The sequence below is a fragment of the Bos indicus genome, chromosome 6 (assembly GCF_029378745.1).
Source record: "Bos indicus isolate NIAB-ARS_2022 breed Sahiwal x Tharparkar chromosome 6, NIAB-ARS_B.indTharparkar_mat_pri_1.0, whole genome shotgun sequence".
NCBI lineage: Eukaryota > Metazoa > Chordata > Mammalia > Artiodactyla > Bovidae > Bos > Bos indicus.
The window spans coordinates 57,166,622-57,191,490 of NC_091765.1; the positions used below are offsets into that span (position 1 = coordinate 57,166,622).

Below are 24,869 nucleotides of genomic sequence, written 5' to 3' on the forward strand. Positions count from 1 at the left end.
TTATTTAACTTATACGCAGAGTACATCATGAGAAACGCTGGACTGGAGGAAGCACAAGCTGGAATCAAGATTGCCGGGAGAAATATCAATAACCTCAGATATGCAGATGACACCACCCTTATGGCAGAAAGTGAAGAGGAACTAAAAAGCCTCTTGATGAAAGTGAAAAAGGAGAGTGAAAAAGTTGACTTAAAGCTCAACATTCAGAAAACGAAGATCATGATCCGGTCCCACCACTTCATGGGAAATAGATGGGGAAACAGTGGGAGACTTTATTTTTTGGGGCTCCAAAATCACTGCAGATGGTGACTGAAGCCATGAAATTAAAAGACACTTACTCCTTGGAAGGAAAGTTATGACCAACCTAGATAGCATATTCAAAAGCAGAGACATTACTTTGCCAAAAAGGTCTGTCTAGTCAAGGCTATGGAGAAGGAAATGGCAACCCACTCCAGTGTTCTTGCCTGGAGAATCCCAGGGACCAGGGAGGCTGGTGGGCTGCCATCTATGGGGTCGCACAGAGTCAGACATGACTGAAGCGACTTAGCAGCAGCAGCAGCAGCAGTCAAGGCTATGGTTTTTCCAGTGGTCATGTATGGATATAAGAGTTGGACTGTGAAGAAAGCTGAGTGCCAAAGAATTGATGCTTTTGAACCGTGGTGTTGGAGAAGACTCTTGAGATTCCCTTGGACTGCAAGGAGATCCAACCAATCCACTCTAAAGGAGATCAGTCCTGGGTGTTCTTTGGAAGGACTGATGCTAGAGCTGAAACTCCAATACTTTGGCCACCTCATTCAAAGAATTGACTCATTGGAAAAGACCCTGATGCTGGGAGGGACTGGGGACAGGAGGAGAAGGGGATGACAGAGGATGAGATGGTTGGATGACATCACTGACTCGATGGACATGAGTTTTGGTAAACTCTGGGAGTTGGTGATGGACAGGAAGGCCTGGCATGCTGTGATTCATGGGGTCGCAAAGAGTCGGACACGACTGAGTGAATGAACTGAACTAAACTGAACTGGATATCTAATAATATTTTTAAATAAGTTAAAAGTAAAATAATGTGCAAAAGAATGCTTTTAAAATTCTTCACTCTAAGGTGCATATATTATTGAAATTATATAAATGTTTGGGGAAATCATCAATTGTCTAAAACCCATTTAACAAAACTCAAGCATCCAGGCATCTGTATCAGGCTTCCCTGATAGCTCAGATGGTAAAGAATCCACCTGCAATGCAGAAGGCCCCAGTTCTATTCCTAGGTCAGGAAGATCTGCTGGAGAAGGGATAGGCTACCTACTCCAGTATTCTTGGGCTTCCCTTGTGGCTCAGCTAGTAAAGAATCTGCCCTCATTGTGGGAGACATGGGTTCGATCATCCAATCCTTGGGTTGGGAAGATCCCCTGGAGAAGGGAAAGGATACTCACTCCAGTATTCTGGCCTGGAGAATTCCAAATTGTATAGTTTATGGGGTCGCAAAGAGTCAGACACGACTGATGACTTTCACTTTCACAAGCATCCACGTTGCTGTAGAGCCGATGGAAATCGTGTCCCAGAATCCAGTCAGAAACAGTCAGCAATAACATGAGTGAGCGAATGGAGAGGAAAGAAGGAACATCTGCTGAGAATTGATGGTAAGGTTTGAACCTTCTTTTGGTGGCATCTTAAAAATGTTTAATTGAGGATAGGAAGGGATTCATTTTTGAATGAGCACTGGAGAACCACATGTGTACCAGCACATGCCCACAACCATGGAAATCAGATAAAAAGAGAAGCAAGGAAATTCTGGAGGAGGTGGAGCATGGTTGATGAGGCATCACAGAAGGCTGATGGGTAGTTAGTTCTTAGAGGAGAGGTTAGAGCAAGAGTAGGAAATGGAGTGAAGTATGGTGTGAAAATAGTGTTTCCTTGTCCCTTGCTTCCAAGCATGTAAGTGTACAACACTTACTGAGGACACCTAGGATCTTCACAGGGCTTCCCAAGTGGTGCTAATGGTAAAGAACCCTCCTGCCAATGCAAGAGACATAAGACACAGGTTCGATCCCTGGGTTGGGAAGATCCCCTGCAGAAGGTCATGGCAACCCACTCCAGTATTCTTGCCTGGAGAATCCCATGGACAGAGGAGCCTGGCATGCTACAGTCCATAGGGTCACAAAGAGTTGGACAAGACTGAAGTGACTTAGCACAGCACAGCACAACATAGATGCTTCACAAAGTGCAGGACAAAAAAACAAGCACATTTAAATCACTTACTAGGTTTATGAGGTCAGTTTTCATTCCAGTCCTAAAGAAGGTCAATGCCAAAGAATGTTCAAACTACCATACAGTGGCACTCATTTCACATGCTACCAAGGCAATGCTCAAAATCCTTTAATCTAGGCTTCAGCAGTACATGAACCAAGAACTTCCCCATGTACAAGCTGGATTACCAGATCACCTTATGTGTCTCTTGACATGTATGCAGGTCAAGAAGCAACAGTTAGAAGCAGACATGGAACAATGAACTGGTTCAAAGTTGGGAAAAGAATACATCAAGGTTGTATATTGTCACCCTGCTTATTTAACTTCTATGCAAAGTACATCATATGGAATTCTAGGCTGGATGAAGCACAAGCTGGAATCAAGATCACCAGGAGAAATATCAACAATCTGCAAATATCCGATATGCAGATAATACCACTCTAATGGCAGAAAGTGAAGCGGAATAAAGTGCCTCTTGATAAGGGTGAAAGAGGAGGATGAAAAAACTGGCTTAAAATTCAATATACAAAAACTAATGAATGGCAAACGTGGCATCTGGTCCTATTGCTTCATGGCAAATAGGAGGGGAAATAGTGGAAGCAGTGGCATATTTTGTTTTGGGGGGCTTTGAAAACCACTGTGGATGGTGAAATTAATGAAATGAAATTAATGAAATTAAAAGATGCATGCCCTGTGGAAGACGAGCTATGAAAAACCAAGACTGCATATTAAAAAACAGAGACATCACTCTGCCAACAAGGGTCCATAGAGTCAAAGCTATGATTTTTCCAGTAGTCTCATACAAAGGTGAGTTGGACCATAAAGAAGACTGAGCACTGAAGAACTGATGCTTTCAAATTGTGGTGCTAAAGATAACTCTTGAGAGTCCCTTGGTCAGCAAGAAGATCAAGTAAATCCTAAAGGAAATCAACCCTAAAGATTCATTGGAAGAACTGATGCTAAAGCTCCAATACTTAGGTCACCTGATGAGAAGAACTGACTCACTGGAAAAGATCCTGATAGCTAATTCTGGGAAAGATTGAGTACAGGAGGAAAAGGGGGCTACAGAGGATAAGATGGTTGGATAGCATCATCAACTAAATGGAAATGAGCTTGAGCAAGCTCTTGGAGATAGTGAAGAACATAGAAGTCTTGTGCACTGCAGTCCATGAGGTCACAGAGAGTCAGATACGACTTAGCAACTGAACAACAACAAAAACAAAGTACGATGAAAAAAATCCATATATATATATGTAGTCAATTCTTGATATTCCTGGTAACTGTGTTTTATAAAGTCATTATGGATACTGGATTAGAGAACTGCTTCTAGAGGAAATAAGAATTAAGTTACTACAAGCCTCTTCCAATATTCATTGGAAGGACTGATGCTGAAGCAGAAGCTTCAGTACTTTGGCCACATGATGCAAAGAGCCGACTCATTGGAAAAGACCCTGATGCTGACAAAGATTGAGGGCAATAGGAGAAGGGGGCAACAGAGGATGAGATGATTGGATGGCATCACCAACTCAATGGACATGAGTTTGAGCATGCTCCAGAAAATAGTGAAGGACAGGGGAGGCTGGCATGCTGCAGTCCATTAGATCAGAAAGAGTCAGACATGACTTTGTGACTGAAAAACAGCAACAAAGCCTCTGGTTGCAACCCTGTCATCAACCTATCAATGCATGGCTTTGCTTTATGTGATTTTCTGTTTAAAGACACCTTATTTAATGGATATAGTCATCCCTTGGTACCTGTGTGGAAGTGATTTCAGATTCACTAGGGTTACCAAAATCCAAGGATGCTCATGACCTTGGATGAGCCCTTGTATAGTCAGCCCTCTGTATCCACAGTTCTGCTTTCACAGGCTCAACTAACCAGGGATTGTATAGCACTATAGTATTTGCTATTGAAAAATATCCACATGTAATTGGACCCATGCAATTAAAACCTATGTTGTTTATCTTTGACAAAGGAGGCAAGAATATACAATGGATTAAAGACAATCTCTTTAACAAGTGGTGCTGGGAAAACTGGTCAACCACTTGTAAAAGAATGAAACTAGAGCACTTTCTAACACCATACACAAAAATTAACTCAAAATGGATTAAAGATCTAAACGTAAGACCAGAAACTATAAAACTCCTAGAGGAGAACATAGGCAAAACACTCTCCGACATACATCACAGCAGGATCCTCTATTACCCACCTCCCAGAATATTGGAAACAAAAGCAAAAATAAACAAATGGGACCTAATTAAACTTAAAAGCTTCTGCACAACAAAGGAAATTATAAGCAAGGTGAAAAGACAGCCTTCAGAATGGGAGAAAATAATAGCAACTGACAAACAACTAATCTCAAAAATATACAAGCAACTCCTACAGCTCAATTCCAGAAAAATAAATGACCCAATCAAAAAATGGACCAAAGAACTAAATAGACATTTCTCCAAAGAAGACAAACAGATGGCTAACAAACACACGAAAAGATGCTCAACATCACTCATTATCAGAGAAATGCAAATCAAAACCACTATGAGGTACCATTTCTTGCCAGTCAGAATGGCTGCGATCCAAAAGTCTACAAGCAATAAATGCTGGAGAGGGTGTGGAGAAAAGGGAACCCTCTTACACTGTTGGTGGGAATGCAAACTAGTACAGCCACTATGGAGAACAGTGTGGAGATTCCTTAAAAAACTGGAAATAGAACTGCCTTATGATCCAGCAATCCCACTGCTGGGCATACACACTGAGGAAACCAGAAGGGAAAGAGCCACGTGTACCCCCAATGTTCATCGCAGCACTGTTTATAATAGCCAGGACATGGAAGCAACCTAGTTGCCCATCAGCAGATGAATGGATAAGAAAGCAGTGGTGCATATACACAATGGAGTATTACTCAGCCATTAAAAAGAATACATTTGAATCAGTTCTAATGAGGTGGATGAACTGGAGCCTATTATACAGAGTGAAGTAAGCCAGAAGGAAAAACACCAATACAGTATACTAACGCATATATATGGAATTTAGAAAGATGGTAACAATAACCCTGTATACAAGACAGCAAAAGAGACACTGAAGTATAGAAGAGTCTTTTGGACTCTGTGGGAGAGGGAGAGGGTGAGATGATTTGGGAGAATGGCATTAAAACATGTATAGTATCATATATGAAACGAGTCGCCAGTCCAGGTTTGATGCACGATACTGGATGCTTGGGGCTGGTGCACTGGGACGACCCAGAGGGATGGTATGGGGAGGGAGGAGGGTTCAGGATGGGGAACACATGTATACCTGTGGCGGATTCATTTGATATATGGCAAAACCAATACAATATTGTAAAGTTAAAAAATAAAAAATAAAACCTATGTTGTTCAAGAGCCAACTGTATTGTTAATTTAGTAACATTAAACTTACAACCGCACTATAACTTCTACATGAACAAAAGCTTATCTAATATGGGTATTTTCTCCATAAGGACTGTCACAACCTTCCTGCACTTAGAAACACTAGGCAGCACTTCAGCAGTACACTTGGGGGCCATTTGAAACAGAAAATCACCAATAGGAAAGGAAAAAATGAGGCTAGAAATGTGGCACAAAAAGACCACAAAAGGACACCTGTTTTTAGGATGAAAGCTGAAACCAGAAAGCAGAGTATCACCTTATTCAACCTCAACTGAGAGCACATACATCAAGGAATTCAAATTCAGAGGGTTACAAATAAATTTTATTTAGAAGGCAAGTTTGCAAGTGGAGAATCTGAATAATGAGGACTCATGGATGTTAAGATGTTAGTGGGTGCAGACCAAGAAGGTGATTTCTCTTCATCAATGAGAGTGAATTATTGAAAAGTGTTCTTTATTCCTATTTGCTTTCAGATTTAGGAATGCTCCAAATGCTTGTAGCAACCCAAACATTGTGTATCACAGATTATTGCAGAAAAGGTTCCCAGGAAACAGACTTGAGGCAGGGATTTGCACTGTGCAAGGTTTACTGGGAAGTGCTCCTGGGATCTACCCCTGCAGGGAAATGAAATGAGGGCACAGAGTTAGGGAGGAGACACTTAACTGAGATGAATCACAAGGACTCACCAGGGACAAGGGTGGGGATGGGGAGTGCTGGAGCGAGAATGGCCTTCAGAGTTGTCTGACATTGAGGCAGAAGAGCTGGATTTTTACAGCTTCCCCATGACAAGTCACTAGGTACGGGCAGAAGGAGCTGTGACTTCAGGTGCAGTAGTGGGTCTCTTCAGCCGATGGTAATTCCTAAAGAGAAACCCAGCTGTATGAAGTCAAGATCCCCATCAACAGTGGGGATGTGATTTGGAGGTGTGAGTGATGGAGAGAGAATATGGACAGTGCACCCCAGCACCCACAAAACTGTGCCAAGTACAGGACATTTCTAGTGACTTATTTGGGGACAGTCTCAATTATGTTTAACTACCTGAGGTGACAAAATGATGCCTCCCAAAGATGCCCATTCCCTAACCCCCAAAACTTATGAACATGTTATCTTACTTGGCAAAGAAACAGTGAAGTTGTGGTTACAGTTAAGGATCTTGAGGTGGAGTGGTTATCTTGGAGTATACCTGTATGTCCAGTGTAGCCACATGCATCCTTAAAAGCAACAAATTTTTCCATGCTGCAGAGAACCAGAGATACAGCAGTATGAGAAGGACTCCATCTGGCATTGCTGACTTTGAAGATGCTAGAAGGAAGCTATCAGCCAAGCAACATGGACAGCCTATAGAAGCTGGAAAAGGCAAAAAAAAAAAAAAAGGATTGTACCCTAGAGCATCCAGAAAGATATGCAGCCCTATATTTTAGCTCAGTGAGACCCATCTTGGACTTTGGGCCTATGAGATAATAAATGTGTATTGTTTAAGCCACCACACTTTTGGTAATTTGTCATAGCAACTCAAGAAACAAATACACAAAGATACTAAAGTAGTGACTGACTCCTAGGCTGAGAGAGAAGGCTGTTGTTTCCTGACCTGCATACAGATTTCTCAAGAGGCAGGTCAGGTGGTCTGGTACTCCCATCTCTTTCAGAATTTTCCACAGTTTATTGTGATCCACACAGTTAAAGGCTTTGGCATAATCGTGGCCCCCAAATTTTAAAATATTGCACTAGATTTGGGCTTCAAACTTCAAATTTAATTAAATCAAATATTAAATACCAAGGGCAGTATAGTACAGAGGGAGGCCAATGGATTAGATTTCAGGAAATGTGAGTTCTAATGTCTACTCTACTGCAAGTAACTGTGTAACTTCTCTGAGTTTCAGTTTCCTCATCTGAAATAAAATCAGGTTGAATTTGATGGCCTCTGTGTACCACTTGGACTAAGCTTCAGACAGAACTAGAAAAACCAAATTGATCTCTGAATTAAGCTAGAATTCTCAGGTTAAATAGATAGATTGATTGATTGTCAGATAGATATAGTTTATTTAAATTTTTTAAAACAACATAATGCAAACTAGTACAGCCACTATGGAGAACAATGTGGAGATTCCTTAAGAAACTGGAAATAGAACTGCCATACAACACAGCAATCCCACTGCTGGGCATACACACCGAGGAAACCAGATTTGAAAGAGACACGTGTACCCCAATGTTCATCGCAGCACTCTTTATAATAGCCAGGACATGGAAGCAACCTAGATAAATGGATAAGAAAGCTGTGATACATATACACAATGGAGTATTAGTCAGCTATTAAAAAGAATACATTTGAATCAGTTCTAATGAGGTGGATGAAACTGGAGCCTATTATACAGAGTGAAGTAAGCCAGAAAGAAAAACACCAATACAGTATACTAACGCATATATATGGAATTTAGAAAGATGGTAACGACAACCCTGTATGCGAGACAGCAAAAGAGACACAGATGTATAGAACAGTCTTTTGGACTCTGTGGGAGCTGGGTGGGGGGGTGATTTGGGAGAATGGCATTAAAACATGTATAATATCATATAAGAAAAGAATGACCAGTCCAGGTTCAATGCAGGATACAGGATGCTTGGGGCTGGTGCATTGGGATGACTCAGAGGGATGGTCTGGGGAGGGAGGTGGGAGGGGGTGGTTCAGGATTGGGAACACATGTACACCCATGGAGGATGCATGTTGATGTATGGCAAAACCAATACAATATTGTAAAGTATAAAAATAATAATAAAAAAGAAATATGTGACAGATACAGTCTTCTTGGGAGCTGCAGGGAAACTATGCAGGAAGATGATAAGATGTGTGAACTTTGATGTAAGATAGACATCCTCATTTGTTCTCTACTGTTACCCAGAGTAGATCGTTACCTCTTTAAATCTGTTTCTTCATCTGTAAAATGAAAATGCTAACCTTTCTTCATAGTTGTGTTCAAACGGAAGGGTATTTACAACTTCTAGTTCACTCTTCATCCCCCAGGGAGGATAAATCCATTATCCTGTTTCTCCAAGAAACATTAAACACTCCTTCCTTTTTGCTTCCATCACTTAGGATCTACATAGTGTATCATTACAGCATGTACCCACCAGCCTCCTATGTGAGTATTTTTCCCTATTTTGATTTTCATAAGGACAGAAACTATGTCCAATAGGGCCTAGAATAGTGCCCAGTCTATGAGTGTTTTCTAGTGAATTTTGATTTTTTTAAACTACTAAATAAATAAAAATTAAAACTATGAAATTGCGTTTTTCATCTAGTAGATTGGTGAAGATATTTAAAAATTCACTCATGCAGGCAAATGAACCTGAACTGAAACAACCTCCCTTGAAATCAAATTAGCAATGTTTCCAGAGACTTAAAACCTCTGTACCCTTCAGTCCAGTAATTCCACTCCTAGGTCTCCATCCAATAGAGATAATAAGCTATTTTACATGTAGAGAGAATAATGTCTGAGGGTGGGGGAAACTGGTAAGTAAATAAATCACAATATTAATAGCAACCATTTCTGAGTAGAAGATGTAAAGCTGACTTTAATTTTCCATTTTATACTTTTCTGTATTTTCCAAAATTTATTTAATGATCGTTTAAAACTTTACAGCAGGATTATGTAATATTTCTTTAGTTATAAGAGAGATTCTTGAAAGCTTAAATATATACTACTAAACATATTTAAAACATGCCCATGTTCCTTAAATATATGTTTCCTTTATTTACTCAGTGCCCAATGTAGCATCCTGCATGTTGCAGGTACCCTATAAATTATACATGTATGATTTTACATGACTGTATCCACTTGGGTCCTTAATTTATCTTTCTTCATTCTATAAATTTAGACATGTCACTTGCATTTTTCTTCTGGTCATTTAAGTTCCAAAGACATGCAAGTGTCAGCAGATTTATTTTTCTCCAAAACAGGTTAATGCTCCAGTTAACTGTTGTCCAGATAGTTTTTATTAAAAAGTAGCACAGTTCTCCCTGAGAGATTTCATCATCACATGCTAGGAGGACCTGAAAAAACTAGGTTACAAGGATTTGTTGGGGTGTCTGATCATTGCTGTATCACTGCTGAAGCAGACAGAAATGAAGTGCTTAAGTAAAAATTATTACCACTCTACTTATTAATGGAGTTTCTTTAGATAGAAAAATTGTTATAATGCTTTTTGTGTAAAACGCCAGTGTTTACTTGACGAAATTTATTTTTACTGAGTAAAGATTTCAGTCTTTCAATAGAATTAATCATTAATCATTATTGCATCTTTAAATAAGCATGTTTTAGCATTTGTCCCTGTCACTTCAAGGCTTCCTCTTAGAGTTTGTTACATCAAGTTTGTTTCTCTATTTCTATGAGATTCCCACGATATTCTTTCTCCCCTCAGACCACTATATAATTAAGTCTCTGTTCCCAAAATAAACGTCTTTCCTTCTCTATTATTCTTTTCAGCTCTGATTTTGTTTCCCTCATTCTCTGAAGTATTTATGTCTTCAAAAGGTAGATCACACTTAGTTGAATAAATTTAACATTTTTAACCTCCTGCTTACCCCAGCTTCTTTTATTTCTAATTTTATTGAAGTATAGTTGACTTAACAATGTTGTGTTAATTTCTGCTATACGACAAAGTGACTCAGTTATACGTGTGTATGTGTGTGTGTGTATTCCGTGTATTGTCAGTTGCTCAGTCATGTCCAACTCTTTGTGGCCCTGTGGACTGTGTTTGCCAGGCTCCTCTGTCCATGGAGTTTTCCAGGCAAGAATACTGGAGTGGGTTGCCATTTCTTTCTCCAGGGGATCTTCCCAACCCAGGGATTGAACCCACATCTCCTACATAGGCAGGTGGATTTTTACCACTGCACCACCTGGAAAGCCCTCATATATAATATATATATGGAAAAGAATATGAAATTCTTTTTCCATTATAGTTTGTCATAGGATATTAAATATAGCTCCCTGTGCTATAAAGTAGGATCTTGTTATTTATCCATCCTATGTATCATAGTTTGTCTCTACTAATCCCAAACTCCCAACCCTTCCCAACCCCTTGGCAACTGCAATCTGTTGTCTCTATCTGGAGTCTGTTTTTGTTTCATAGATACGTTCATTTGTGTTGTATTTTAAGTTCCACATTTGTGATATCACATGGTATTTGTCTTTTTCTTACTTCACTTACTGTGATAATCTCTAGGTTCATCCATGTTGCTGCAAATGGCATTATTTCTGTCTTTTTATGGCTGAGTAATAGTCCATTGTATATATAAACTACATTTTCTTTATCTGTTCTTCTGTTGAAATCGACATTTAGGTTGTTTCCATGTCTTGACTATTGTAAATAGTGCTGCTATGAACATAGGGGTGCATTTATCTTTTAAAATTATAGTTTTTTCTGGGTGTATGCCCAGGAGTGAGATTGCTAGCTCATATGGAAATTCTATTTTTAGTTTTTTTAGTAGTTTCCATTCTGTTTTCCATAGTGGCAACACCAATTTATATTCTCACCAACGGTATAGGAGATGGTTTCTCTGCACCATCTCCAGCATTTGTTATTTGTACAGCTTTTAGTGATGGTCATTCTGAGGTGACATTTGATTGTAGTTTCATTTGCTTTTCCCTAATAATTAGTGATGTCGAACATCTTTTCATGTGCGTATTGGCCATCTGTATGGCTTCTTTGGAGAAGTTAGGTCTTCTGCCCATTGTTTTGATTTGGCTATTTGTTTTTTGTTGTGAGTTGTATGAGCTGTTTGTATATTTTAGATATTAACCCATTGTCAGTCGCATCATTTGCAATATTTTCTCCTGGGTGGTAGGTTGTCTTTTCATTTTGTTTATGGTTTCTGGTTTATCCCAACTTACGATTTCTATACTTGCTACACTACTGAAAACACTTTCTTAATGTCTCCCATCAATTTTTGTTAACAAAGCAATGTCTCCTTTCCAGTTCCAACAGCCTCCATTTCTTTATGCTTAATGTTGCTTGCTCCTCTATCTTATTGAAATTTACCTCTTTTCATGTAGATTCTTGGAAGTGTAGGATGTTGCTGACCAAGGAGTAGGATTTAACTCTTTTCCCAAAATTCTCCATTAGTGGGAGGCAATGGTTTGAAATAGTTTGAAAGTACATTTAATTTTTTTAAATTAAATTAAACTGAAGTTAAATGCATGTAGTATTTTGTGTAATGTAAATAAAAAAAAAAAAAAGTATGCCTAGGAATCTATCTTTCTTCCCTGCACTCTGTACCAACACATCCCACTCCTCTTCACTTAGTCAAATAACCTGGTGAGTATTCTTCCAGTGTATCCATAGTATTACACTGGTATGTATGTAGAAGTAGATATTTTACAAACATAAATGATATATATATAGTTTTTTGGCAATAAATAAGCTTATGTGTCTATTTTTTTTTTTCAAACCTGTGTATTGCTTTAAAGCTAAAGGGAAGCCCTATTAAGGGTAGGAAGGAGAAGAGCATGAAAAGTGGGGAGACATGAAGGTGGACAGATGGCCTGGTTTGTGCTTAAAATGTCTTATAAATACATAGGCATATTTCATATCCGTGCCACACAAAGCTTCTTAAATTTAGCAGCGGAAGATTAAGTGCAGAATTTTGGATTTTGGTTTCTTTTCTAACAGTCTTTTTGTTGCTAATGTGGAGAATGGAGAACTTAATCTGAGGGGCATCAATTAAATTCAATACAATTGTTTTTTAAAAAGAGGACTTATTTCTCTATGGCTTTATTTTAATAGTAGGCTTTGATTTTCAAAAGGTGTGAAGCTGAAAGGAGTTACAGTCAAGGAATAGAAACCCAGCATCTTAATTTTAGTACTCCTCTTTTCACATGCCAGTTCTGCTGTGCAAGGTGATTGTATTTCACAGCCTACTCATATGCTGCAAATATCTTTACACGTGGTAAGCCTTATCCTATCACTGTAGTAACATGCCTTAAACAAAGCATTAAAAGCTTTCAACAAGATGGCATCTGAGTATAATGAGGTTTATCCATCTTCTAGAAAAATGAAACACTGTTTGAAGTGACTTTCAGAGGATGAGAAAGATTTGTACTACATAAGAGAGGATTTCAGTGTTCAGGTTAAAAAGAAACTCCAGTTGAAAAGACTTTAGGGGATTTTTCTATGAACTAAATGATCAGAGATTGATATCTTGTCAAGCACTCTGTTGAAAAAGGGAAAGGTTATACAGATATTAAAAAGGACAAGGGATTTAGCGATAAGGATAAGCAACATTGTATTATTATAGATATAGTTACAAACACTGGAGTTATAATTAATCATGTTACATTGAAAGAAGTTAACAGTGATCATTAGCTATTACCTGTAGAGATCAGAGAGATTTAAATAATACATTTTATACAAAAAGATCCAAAAGTGAAAAATCCTTTAGAATTTAGAGACCGTTAAAGAAGAGATAAAGGGGCTTCCCAGGTGGCACAGTTGTAAAGAATCCACCTGCCAACGCAGGAGATGCAAGAGATGAGTTTCTATCCCTGGGTCAGGAAGATCTGCTGGAGGAGCAAATGGAAACCCACTCCAGTATTCTTGCCTGGAACATTGCATGGACAGAGGAACCTGGCTGACTACTATCCAGGGAGTCACAAAGAGTTGGACATGACTGAGTATATGCATGCACATACAAACATACATACACACACACACACACAAAGAAGAGAGAAAGAATGAATTGATACACGTTCAATGAAGTATTCAGGAAACTTGCATCTTTTCCTAAGGGCTAGAAAACTTATGATGCCCTAACCCTCAGATGCATGGGGTGAATAAATTATTTAAGCAGGACAGCATTGATTGATATTTTTCTCTCATTCAAACCTATAAATGTGGCTGGAAAGACCTTAGTAATTGATAAACTCAAGATTGGTAATTTTCATTTTAATCATTGATGTTGATTGTCATACATCCCAGAAGCATTAAAGAAATGTGACAAACAATTGATTTGAGTTTTAATGATGTGTTGCTTGCAAAGTTTTTCAAGGAAAATGCTAAGGGGTTATTTATTTCTTCCCAGCTAAGGCCCCACCTGCTACTTGCCATGCTAACATGAATTCTTCATCTAAACAGATGGGCTTTGCATAGGTATGATTACCAGAAAAGGGGGAAGGGAAATCTGACATACTTTTTTTTTTTTTAATAAAAAGGCAGCATATTGTTAAAACTAAGATGCCTTGCATTTACCAATCATTTAGAACTATCCATTTGAGACCCATAGCCCACCAGGCTCCTCTTTCCATGGAGTTATCCCAGGCAAGAATACTGGAGTGGGTAGCCATTCCCTTCTCCAAGGGATCTTCCTGACCCAGGGATCAAACCTGGGTCTCCTACATTGCAGGCAGACTTTTTAACCATCTCAGCCACCAGGAAAGCCCAGCAACTAGCTAATCACTGTTCAACTGAGGCCCAATTCAGAGAATATTTTGAATAAGTTAAAATACAGAGAGATATCTGGTGAAACCTTGGATTCTGCCCACACGTTGTCTCACCCACTCTCATGTGAGACTCTTACTACATCAGTCTCAGGCTCCATGAAGCTGAGTGTATGCTTAAATACTCCTCCAGGAAATTTCTGTAAGAGTATAATGAAAACTACTGTTTCAATGCTTCTGTAAATCATAATTAAAAAGAGAAATCTAAATTCTCAGTTTATGATCTTGACCCAGTTTAAACACTTACCATTGTATGGATTTATTTTTGCTTTTCTTAAGTCAGAAGCTCTCTTTCCAGAGGCAACTTTGGGACTGATAGTTATCCTGTTACTTCTTTAATCCTCTCTTCTTGGTAATGCAAGTGGTCATATGTGCTGTTCAATCAGCTTATCCTCTCCCTTTGGCCATGGTGACTCAAGATGAGCCTATGAAAGTGCTTCCCAAGATGGTCTGCCACAACTGCTAAGGAGAGGGCAAGTTTTACTTTTTCCACAGAGGGTGTTAAGCTGGTAAGATATATCTTGAGCCCAGTATCCCTCATATCTGCTAGATCCAGACATTCAAGAATTTTCAGTTATGTTTATGCATCTATCACTAGTGAATGAAGAGACACAACCAACACACCACACTATCCAGTATTGGGTAAGTGGCTTAAATTCTTTGACCTCTTATCTTCACTAAGATTGGATAATGACAACCACCATGCCCATATACCAGAGAAAAGATGATGAGATCTAACATTTAATATGCAAAGCATTTATTATCTTATAATAGTTATCCAAATGATAAATTTATGCATTTCTCTAAAATATTTAATCACAACAATAGCTATAATTCAAGCCAGTTATTTAGTAGTATGTAAAAATGTCTTATATTTCTTAATCCTTAATGAACCATCTTGTTGTCACATGAATGATACTTACCAGCAAAACAGAAGCTTCAGTCTATTTATAGATCAATAATTAATAGCAATAAATAACTATTTACTTAATAGTTTAATAATGTAGCCTGCCAGGCTCCTCTGTCCATGGAATTTTCCAGGCAAGAGTACTGGAATTTCCTTCTGCCAAATGGCAAGAATACTGCCATTTCCTTCTCCAGGGGATCTTCCCGACCCAAGGATCGAACCCAGGTCTCCCACGTTGCAGGCAGATGTTTTACCATCTGAGCCACCAAGGAAGCCCAATAATGTAATAGTTATATCTTAATAACCCTTATTTAAGGAAGTTGTGTTTTAAATCTCTAATTACATGCTACAGTATGAATCAATGCCCTTCAAATTTACCAGCCATCTAGAAATCATGTTAAAACGCAGATTCTGATTCAATAGATCTGAGGTGAGACCTGAGATATGATATTTCTTTTTTTCTTTAATTTTTTCAGCTTTATTGAGACATAATTCATGTATAACATTGTATAAAAGTTTAAGGCATATAATGTGCTGATCTGACACACCTGTTTATTGTGAAATGATTACTATGATTCAATTAGTTCATACCTTCATCACCTCATATAATTACCTCCGTATGCATGTGTGTATTGAGAACATTTAAGGTTTACCCTCTTTCAGGTATATAATATAGTACTATTATCTATGGTTACCATGTGTACATTAGATCCCCAGAACTTAGTCATTTTCTTACTGGAAGTTTGTACACTCTGAGCAACATCTCCCCATTTCCTCCACCCTCCACCCAGCCCCTGACAATCACCATTCCACTCCCTGTTTTTATAAATATGGCATTTTTTTATGTTCCACATACCAGTTAGATCACACAGTATTTGTCTTTCTCTGTGTGACTTATTTCCTTTAGCATAATGCCCTTAAGGTCCATCTGTGTTCTCTTAAATGGCAGGATCTTCTTTTTAAATGCTGAAAAATATTCCATTGTATGCAAATATATAACACAACTTCATTATCCATACATCCATTGGTAGATACTTAGGTTGTTTCCATGTCCTGGCTACTGTGACTAATGCTGCAGTGAACATAGGGGTGCAGGTATCCTTTCAGATATTTCTTTTCCTATGGATATATTCTCAGAAATGGAATTGTGGAATCATATGATAGCTTTATTTTTAACTTTTTGAGAAGCTCCATGATGTTTTCCATAGTAGCTGTAGCAATTTACATTTCTACATTTCCCCTAGTAGTGTATAAGGTTTTATTTACTTGTGAGATGATATATCATTGTAGTTTTGGTTTGCATTTCCCTGATGTTTAGTAATGTTGAACAGTTTTCATGTATCTGTTGGCAATTCACAGGCCTTCTTTGGAAAAATGTCTATTCAGGACCTTTGCCCATTTTTATTCACATTGCTTGCCTGTTTTGCTTTTGAGATTATAGGTTTCTTATATATTGTGTTTATCAACTCATTATCAGATAGATAGATTGTATTCCTCACAAGCTTCAGGTAAAAGAGGCATCTGGTCTTCAGACCAGCTTTGAGCATCAAAGAACAAAAACAAAACCCTGAAAACAGCAAAATCAGAAGTCAAATGAGTTGGGAGTTGAAAGAGTTCAGATAGAATAGTTTCAGTTTTCTAATTAAAAAGAAAACTGTGTGATTAAAAAAATTCTTGACTTTATTTTCTCATTTAAGATAAAAATACTGAAATTTATTATACAATAAACATAGTCACACCAAGGGTACTTAATAGATTATTGACTGACATTGAAAAATATCATAGAAATTCCTGTTGTAGGATTTTTAAGGACCTAGTATTCTAAGTAGAAGGAATGGGCATTTTTTTAAATTAGATAACTGTAATAGAGATTCCAGACTTATAGTCAATCTTCATTTTCACAAACTAATCAATTTGACAAATATATGTATAAGATCCTGTCATTTTGATAGAAAATTGAGGCTTTAATTAAATGTTGTTCACAGTTGAGTGGCCCAGAGTTCATCCTGAAAAGACAGGCTGAAATGGTCAGTGAATGATGAGACATATTTCTGATTAAGTGACTTCATGAAAACATACAATGGAATGTGATTGTCAGTTACAATGGCTTCTTACAGGCGGCCTGCATTAGAATGGTGTGTAGATTTCCTTTCCATCCCTTGCAGGGCCCCAGAAGAATAGTAAACATATCATTTCAATATGAAATAGACATCCCAGTTCAAAAGTTGTAGGATACAGGCAACCTTATAAAAGCCAGAAGACATTGAATTATATTAAGAGGCAATGTTATTTCACTAAAAAATGCACAAAATTAATTAACATTCAGCCATGAAATTTCAGCTAAGAGGTATTCTTTCTTAGTATAAAAGATTTGATGTCCTGTGCTTAAAAAAATGAGAGTAATTTAGTGTATTTCAATAATGTTGGAGTGATCAATGGATGGGGTTTTCTTGCTCTAAGGTAGAATGTCAGCTGCTCAGTTGAGTTGTTGATGAATTGGTCTGACCCAGTGTTGTCTTTATAGACATGCCTGAACCGGCTAAGTCTGCTCCTGCCCCTAAAAAGGGCTCTAAAAAAGCTGTGACCAAAAAAAAATAAATAAATAATAAAAAAAATAAAAAAATAAAAAAGCTGTGACCAAGGCCCAGAAGAAGGACGGCAAGAAGCGCAAGCGCAGCCACAAGGAGAGCTACTCTGTGTACATGTACAAGGTGCTGAAGCAAGTCCATCCCGACACCGGCATCTCATCCAAGGCCATGGAAATCATGAACTCCTTCGTCAAGGACATTTTCGAGCGCATCGCTGGCGAGGCATCGCACCTGGCGCATTACAACAAGCGCTCAACTATCACATCCAGGGAGATCCAGACCGCCTTGCGCTTGCTACTACCTGGGGAACTGGCCAAGCACGCAGTGTCCAAGGGCACTAAGGCTGTCACCAAGTATGCCAGCTCCAAGTAAATATAGTATGCCTAGCCACTGTTAACGGAGAAGGCAATGACACCCCACTCCAGTACTCTTGCCTGGAAAATCACATGGACGGAGGGCCTGGTGGGCTATAGTCCATGGGGTCACTAAAAGTCGGACACGACTGAGCGACTTCACTTTAAGGATATGGCTGAAAAACAGAAATAATAAGATCAACATTTTTCAGGATTTTTTGGTCCCTAGATCAACTAAGTCTATTTTGGCTTTTAGTTACTAATCAATGTTCCACTAATACCTTTTACAACAATTCAAAAAGACTTAATAGAGTCTCATAAGAGTTGATTTGGTTAATTCTCTCCTTCACAGAGGTATATGTTATAAATGTATTTTCATTTAGTGAGACTGAGGTGGTTTAGGATTTTTGAAGTTTATGGGCAGATCTTTTATGAAATTGAGTGAGAATTTTAAACATTTCCATTATGATCAGAACACCTTGTTCAGTTCAGTTCAGTTCAGTCACTCAGTTGTGTCTGACTCTTTGCAATCCCATGAATCGCAGCACACTAGGCCTCCCTGTCCATCACCAACTCCCGGAGTTCACCCAGACTCACGTCCATCTAGTCAATGATGCCATCCAGCCATCTCATCCTCTGTTTTCCCCTTCTCCTCCTGCCCCCAATCCCTCCCAGCATCAGAGTCTTTTCCAATCAGTTAACTCTTCACATGAGGTGGCCAAAGTACTGGAGTTTCAGCTTTAGCATCAGTCCTTCCAAAGAAATCCCAGGGCTGATCTCCTTCAGAATGGACTGGTTGGATCTCCTTGCAGTCCAGGGGACTCTCAAGAGTCTTCTCCAACACCACAGTTCAAAAGCATCAATTCTTTGGCACTCAGCTTTCTTCACAGTCCAACTCTCACATCCATACATGACCACTGGAAAAACCATAGCCTTGACTAGATGGACCTTTGTTGGCAAAGTAATGTCTCTGCTTTTGAATATGCTATCTATGTTGGTCATAACTTTCCTTCAACCATCTTTTAATTTCATGGCTGCAGTCATCATCTGCAGTGATTTTGGAGCCCCAAAAAATAAAGTCTGACACTGTTTCCACTGTTTCCCCATCTATTTCCCATGAAGTGATGGGACCAGATGCCATGATCTTCTTGTAAGTTTACCATAAATTCCAGCACAAAGTTATGTGCAATTGGAGGATAAAAATGCCCAGTCTCAAAAGATTTACCCACATGGTGTAGATGATCAGTTGTCCATTTAGTTCCTAAGGGGGCTTTTAATGTTTATAGGAACTTTTTTTTTTACTATGGCTTTGAAAGCTGAGGGAGAAAATGCAGTTTCAAAATGTGAGCAGCAATCCAAAAAAGACCATTAACTGTCTAATATGTCCCAGTTCTTTATGACGTTTTCAGGAATCCCCCCCCCCTTTTTTTTTTTTTTGGCTATATGTTGTCTCCTTTTTAATCACAGTTTTAAAAGTGGACTACTGAGTTAAAAGGGAAGAAAAGCTAAATGAATTATGAGTTTGGTTCTGTATGGAAACCTCCCTTACATATCTCAGTGCATAGCAATATATAACATACATAGCTTAATGATTTGATTTAGATTAAACATGACTTGTTATTTAAGTACAAAGATAAATGATAAATATCATCACATTTTCCAAGTTATAAAAACCCAATACTTTAAAATATTAAAAGAAGCTATATAACAGATAAAAGCATTTGTTAAGTTCTTTTCTTTATCCTTTTGCTGTTATGTTGCTGGTATCTAAAGATTTGAAGTAGACTTTTGAATCTTTTGTAAATCTTTTATAAGAGTTAAACCCATGTGGAGTTTTTGCCACTTTATCATTATCTTCACTGGGAAATAAACATAAGGCTGCTAGCATGTGAGGCATTTAGCACGACACCTGGCATATAGCATTCATTTAGCACTGGCAAAATTATGTATGGCATGCTATATAATTTCTACATTCAATATTACACAAATCAAAGACTTTTTCATGAAAAATAAAATGTCTTTAATCACCAACATAGGAAAAAAATAGGTCTTCAGGCCAAATCGCATCAAAATTGCAAAATATTTAGATTTTTTAAAAAACACTGATGAAGGATGAAGAAGTTCAGTCTTTTCCCCTTTAGCAGATGTGAGTAATTTTCAAGACAACTCTAGTGGTGAGAACTGGGAGCCTGCTCCTTCAAAGCACATGTGCTGAAATGTTCTGTTTCCCAGCTTTATAATTAGAGATTATTTCTCAGTGATTTTCAGTGCAGATAAAATTTAACTCACTTACAATATGACAGCCATCATCTCTTATTTTCATTAAACATGCTCTAGAGCGGGTGGTTATAGAAATAAGATAGGAATTAGCATCTGAAAGTTTAAAGATGATTACAAAATCTCTTCCTTAGAAAATTATGGGTTTCCCTTGGCTTAGCTTTCCTAAAATAAAGCAGTGTTGCTCCAAGTGACAGCCTTTGCTGCCTGATGTATCACACTTGAGAGTTCATCTACATCCACAAAAAGTAAGTATGATTTCAGCCATTCCAAAATATAAGCTGTGTCTCACTCTTGAGATGTGGGGACAGTTGGCTTAGTCTATTACCAAAGCCCATATGCCCCTGTATAATTTGCCCACTTTTTCCTCTCTGAATGTGTCTCAGCACACATGCAGCTGCTCCACCGTACATGCTCAATGCATACAATTTCCTATGCCTGGCAGCAAGGCTTACAGTAAAACTGAAAATTTAAGAAACCATTTCTAGTTCTGTTTAAAAAATAAGTAAAACTTTGTCTCTGTAGGGCCATCAAACAAATCAAGTTGGTTTTAGTTCTTTCACTGATGAGCATTTCCTATGGTGTCTCTTCAATAAGAAAAAATGTCAGTCTGTGTTGGCTGACTTTCAGTGGTGGCCCTGTCAGCATTTGGAGATTATAAGAGTTCTTGGCCTTGCTTCCTTGGAACCAAACACTGACGCTCAGTGGAAGAGCGCCTATGAGGTGCTCAGAATTTTAAAAGTTCTCCAAGTCCTCATATCTCTTTCAATATGAGAAAGAGAAAACCAAAGAAGTAGCCATAGAAACAAGGGCCTACGTCTCACTGTTCTTCTTCCTCATTAGTTTCAGGATATGGGGCCACTGAATTGTTCACTGATGTTTCCTTCTCACTACAGAAAACTTAGGGTTTAGTAGAACTTATTTCTTTCTATTAGATAAGCCAGTAATGGAATCCGTATGGAGTCTGATTTGATATCAGCAGATATTAATAGAAAATGTGACTTTGGTCCCTGAGTTTATAGTTTCTACTTCTTGTAGCTAATGAGACATCTCTGAATTTCCTGATAGGCTACAAGATACTATGTTTCCTTCCAACAGAGTTTCCAAAGCATTCAGTCAACAAATACTGAGTTTGTACTAGTGCCCTGCATTGTAGCACGTACTAAGTAGACAATGAAGGGTGAGATGGATATGGAAATCATCCCTCATAGATAGTTCAACTTTACAAGAAAAAAACAAAAAAAACATTGAATAGATGATTATATCCCCCCCCAAAAAAAATTGTAAAAGAGTAAGTACAATATGTTACAGAAGCATATAGTTTGGGTAGCATGACTTATCGGAGAAGGCTGGAGAATCCCAGAGACCGGGGGAGCCTGGTGCGCTGCCGTCTGTGGGGTCGCACAGAGTCAGACACGACTGAAGCGACTTAGCAGCAGCAGCAGCAGCATGAGTTATGAATCTAGTCTGGTAGAGAGGAATATCAGTACTGGTTAAACAGGATCTCTTTAAGGAAGTAACATTTCAGCTGAGACTTGAAGGATGATGGGCAATTGACTGGTCAAAGGGAGAAGAGAAAATGAAAGCATTCCATTAAAAAAAAAAAAAAAAGTTGTGAAAAGCCCAAGTACAGAGAATTGGTATTTTGAGGAAATGCTTTATGAGGAAATCCAATATAGCCCAAAAGGAAACTGAAGAGTAAGTAAGAGTCAAAACTTGGGAATGCTTTTTTTAATTACTGTAGATTTCTATTTTGAAATTAAAAAACGTAATGCCTCCAGCTTTGTTCTTCTTTCTTAAGATTGTTTTGGCTCTTGGAGGCCGTTTATGGTTCCATTTGAATTTTAGGACTTTTTTAATATTTCTATAAAAAATATCATTGGGATTTTGATGGGTTTAATATTGAATCTGTAGATCACTTGAAGTAATTAAAACAGTGTTTTACTGGCATAAAGGCAGACATATAGATCAATGGAATAGAATAGAAAGTCCAGTAATAAACCCATGTATAAGCAGGCAGCTGTTCTTTAGCGAAGGTTCCAAGAACACACAATGGGAAAAAGATAGTCTGTGCAACAGTAGCATGGGGCAAACTGAATATCCACACACAACAGAATGAAATTAGACCCTTATCTTACACTATACATAAAAATAAACTCAAAATGTATTAAAAGCATAAATGTAAGCCTTGAAACTGTAAAATTTCTAAAAGGAAACAAGGTCTTGCCATGGTTTCTTGCTTATGAAACCAAAAACACAAACAATAAAAGTTAAAATAAACAAACAGTACTGCATCAAACTAAAAAGCTCTGCACAGCAAAGAAAACTGTCAACAGAATTAAAGGACAACCTGTGGAATGGGACAAAATACTTGCAGACCATATATATGATAAGTGGTTAATGTTCAAAATATATAAGGGAGTCTTATAGATCAACAGCAAAAAAATATATGTAACCCAGTTTTTTAAATGGGGAAAGGACTTGAATAGACATTTCTTCAAAGACATACAAGTGGCCAACAGATATATGAAAACGTGCTCAACATCACTATCATCAAAGAAATCAAAACCACAATGAGATATCACCTCATATAAATGTAACAAATTGGCATGTTGTACACCTTAAGTTTTCACAGTGTTATGTGTCAAATATATTTCAATTATTTTTAAAAGGAAGTGAAGTGAAGTGAAAGTCACTCAGTCCTGTCTGACTCTTGCGACCCCATGGACTGTAGCCTGCCAGGCTCCTCTGTCCATGGGATTTCCCAGGCAAGAATACTGAAATGGGTTGCCATTTCCTTCTCCAGGGGATCTTCCTGACGCCAGAATCAAACCCTAGTCTCTTGCATTGCAAGCATATTCTTTACTGACTGAGCTATGAAAGAAAGCAATTCTCAAAAAACAAATTAATAAATGTCAGTGCAGATGTAGAAAACTTAGAATTCTTGTACACTGTTGGTGGGAATGTAAATGTTGCAGCACTATGAAAAACAGGATGGAGTTTCTTTTAAAAAAAAAACTAAAAATAGAACTATTATAATAAATTAGAAAATTAAAAATAAACTACAAGTTTATTCCAGCATTTTTCACAGTAGCCAAGGAAACAGTCTAAGTGTCTATTGACGAACGAATACATAAAGAAGGAAATCCTGTCATAGGCACAACATGGATAAACCTGCAGGACATTATGCTCAGTGAAATGATTCAGTCACTGAAGGACAAATATTCATGATTCCACTTATACAAGACATCTAAAATAGTCAAACTGATAGAAGTAGGCACTAGAATGGTGGTTGTCAAGTTCTGGGGAAGGGGGAGTGGAGGGTGTCAGTGGGGAGTTGTTGTTCAATGGGCACAAATTTTCAGTTATTCAAGATGGATAAGTTATAGAATTCTACCGTACAAAATAGTACCTGTGGTTAACAATACTGTGTTATGCATTTTTTAAAAATTTAGAAAATAGATCTTGTTAGGCGTTATTACCACAAAGAAAGAAAGTGGGGCATATGAGAAACTTTCAGAGGTGATGGATATATTTATTACTTTTGATTGTGTTGTTGGTTCATGGGTATATACATGCACAAACTCATCAAATTATAGACATTATATATGTACAATCTTTATATATAAATTATATCTCAATATATCTGTTTTTAAAAAACTTGGGAATGCTTTTAAAGAACTCTAAACTTTTATTCTAAAAGCATGGAGAAACTAAATAAAGTTTTTAAAAATTGTTGTGACATTTGCATCTTTCACCATTTAGAACAAATTAAAGAGAAAGTGAAAGTGAAATCTCTCAGTCATGTCCGACTCCTTGTGACCCCATGGACTGTAGCCTACCAGGCTCCTCTGTCCATGGGGTTTTCCAGCCAAGAGTACTGGAGCGGGTTGCCATTTCCTTCTCCAGGGGAATCTTTCCAACTCAGGGATCAAACCCAGGTCTCCAGCATTGCAAACAGACACTTTACCATCTGAGCCACCAGGGAAGTCCACCAGGGAAGAAAAAATTAAGTCTGTTGCATTAAATACAGAGGTAGATAATATTAACTGGGACTAAAGCCATGGTTCTCAATTGGGGACATTTGTTAATATCTAGAAGCATTTCTAATTGTCACAACTCTGGAGGGAGGGTGGAAGGGCTTCATTGACATCTGCATGGTAGAGAACAGGGATGCTACTCAACATCCTACAATGCACAAGACAATCATAACAAAGAATTATCTGACCCAAAATGTCAGTGTTGTGGAGGTTAAGAACCCATGGAGTAAATAATGGAAACCAAGAGAAGTGGCATATTAGAAAGATATTTAGGAAATAAAATAAATAGGATTTAGTGGCTAAACAGAGTGATCAAGCATAAGTGGCAAGAAAGCTTGACTCAGGTTTCTGTTTTAAGCAATTAATTGGTGGTTGGCAATACCATGAACTGATTTAGGGAACAATTTTGGGAGAATATATTTTAGATGGAGTAGAGTGGGAAAGATGAAGAATACCATTACCTCTGTTGTGCCTTCAAGAGAGTCAAAGGACCTTTCTGGCACATGTGTGTATGAGCATCTCTGAGAGTTATGATATAGCTGGCACAGGATGGTGTTAAACATGTAAGAG

General features: G+C 38.0%; 1 protein-coding gene across 1 annotated transcript; it reads left to right on the forward strand.

Annotated features, from left to right (window-relative positions):
- The first annotated feature begins 17,321 nt into the window (after window positions 1–17,321).
- On the forward strand, window positions 17,322–18,001 carry LOC109560141 (histone H2B type 1-C/E/F/G/I-like). The gene is made up of 2 exons (XM_019962127.2): window positions 17,322–17,611; window positions 17,665–18,001. The coding sequence occupies exons 1-2, from the start codon at window positions 17,568–17,570 to the stop codon at window positions 17,999–18,001; spliced, it is 381 nt and encodes a 126-aa protein (XP_019817686.2). The 5' UTR covers window positions 17,322–17,567.
- Window positions 18,002–24,869: the final 6,868 nt, after the last annotated feature.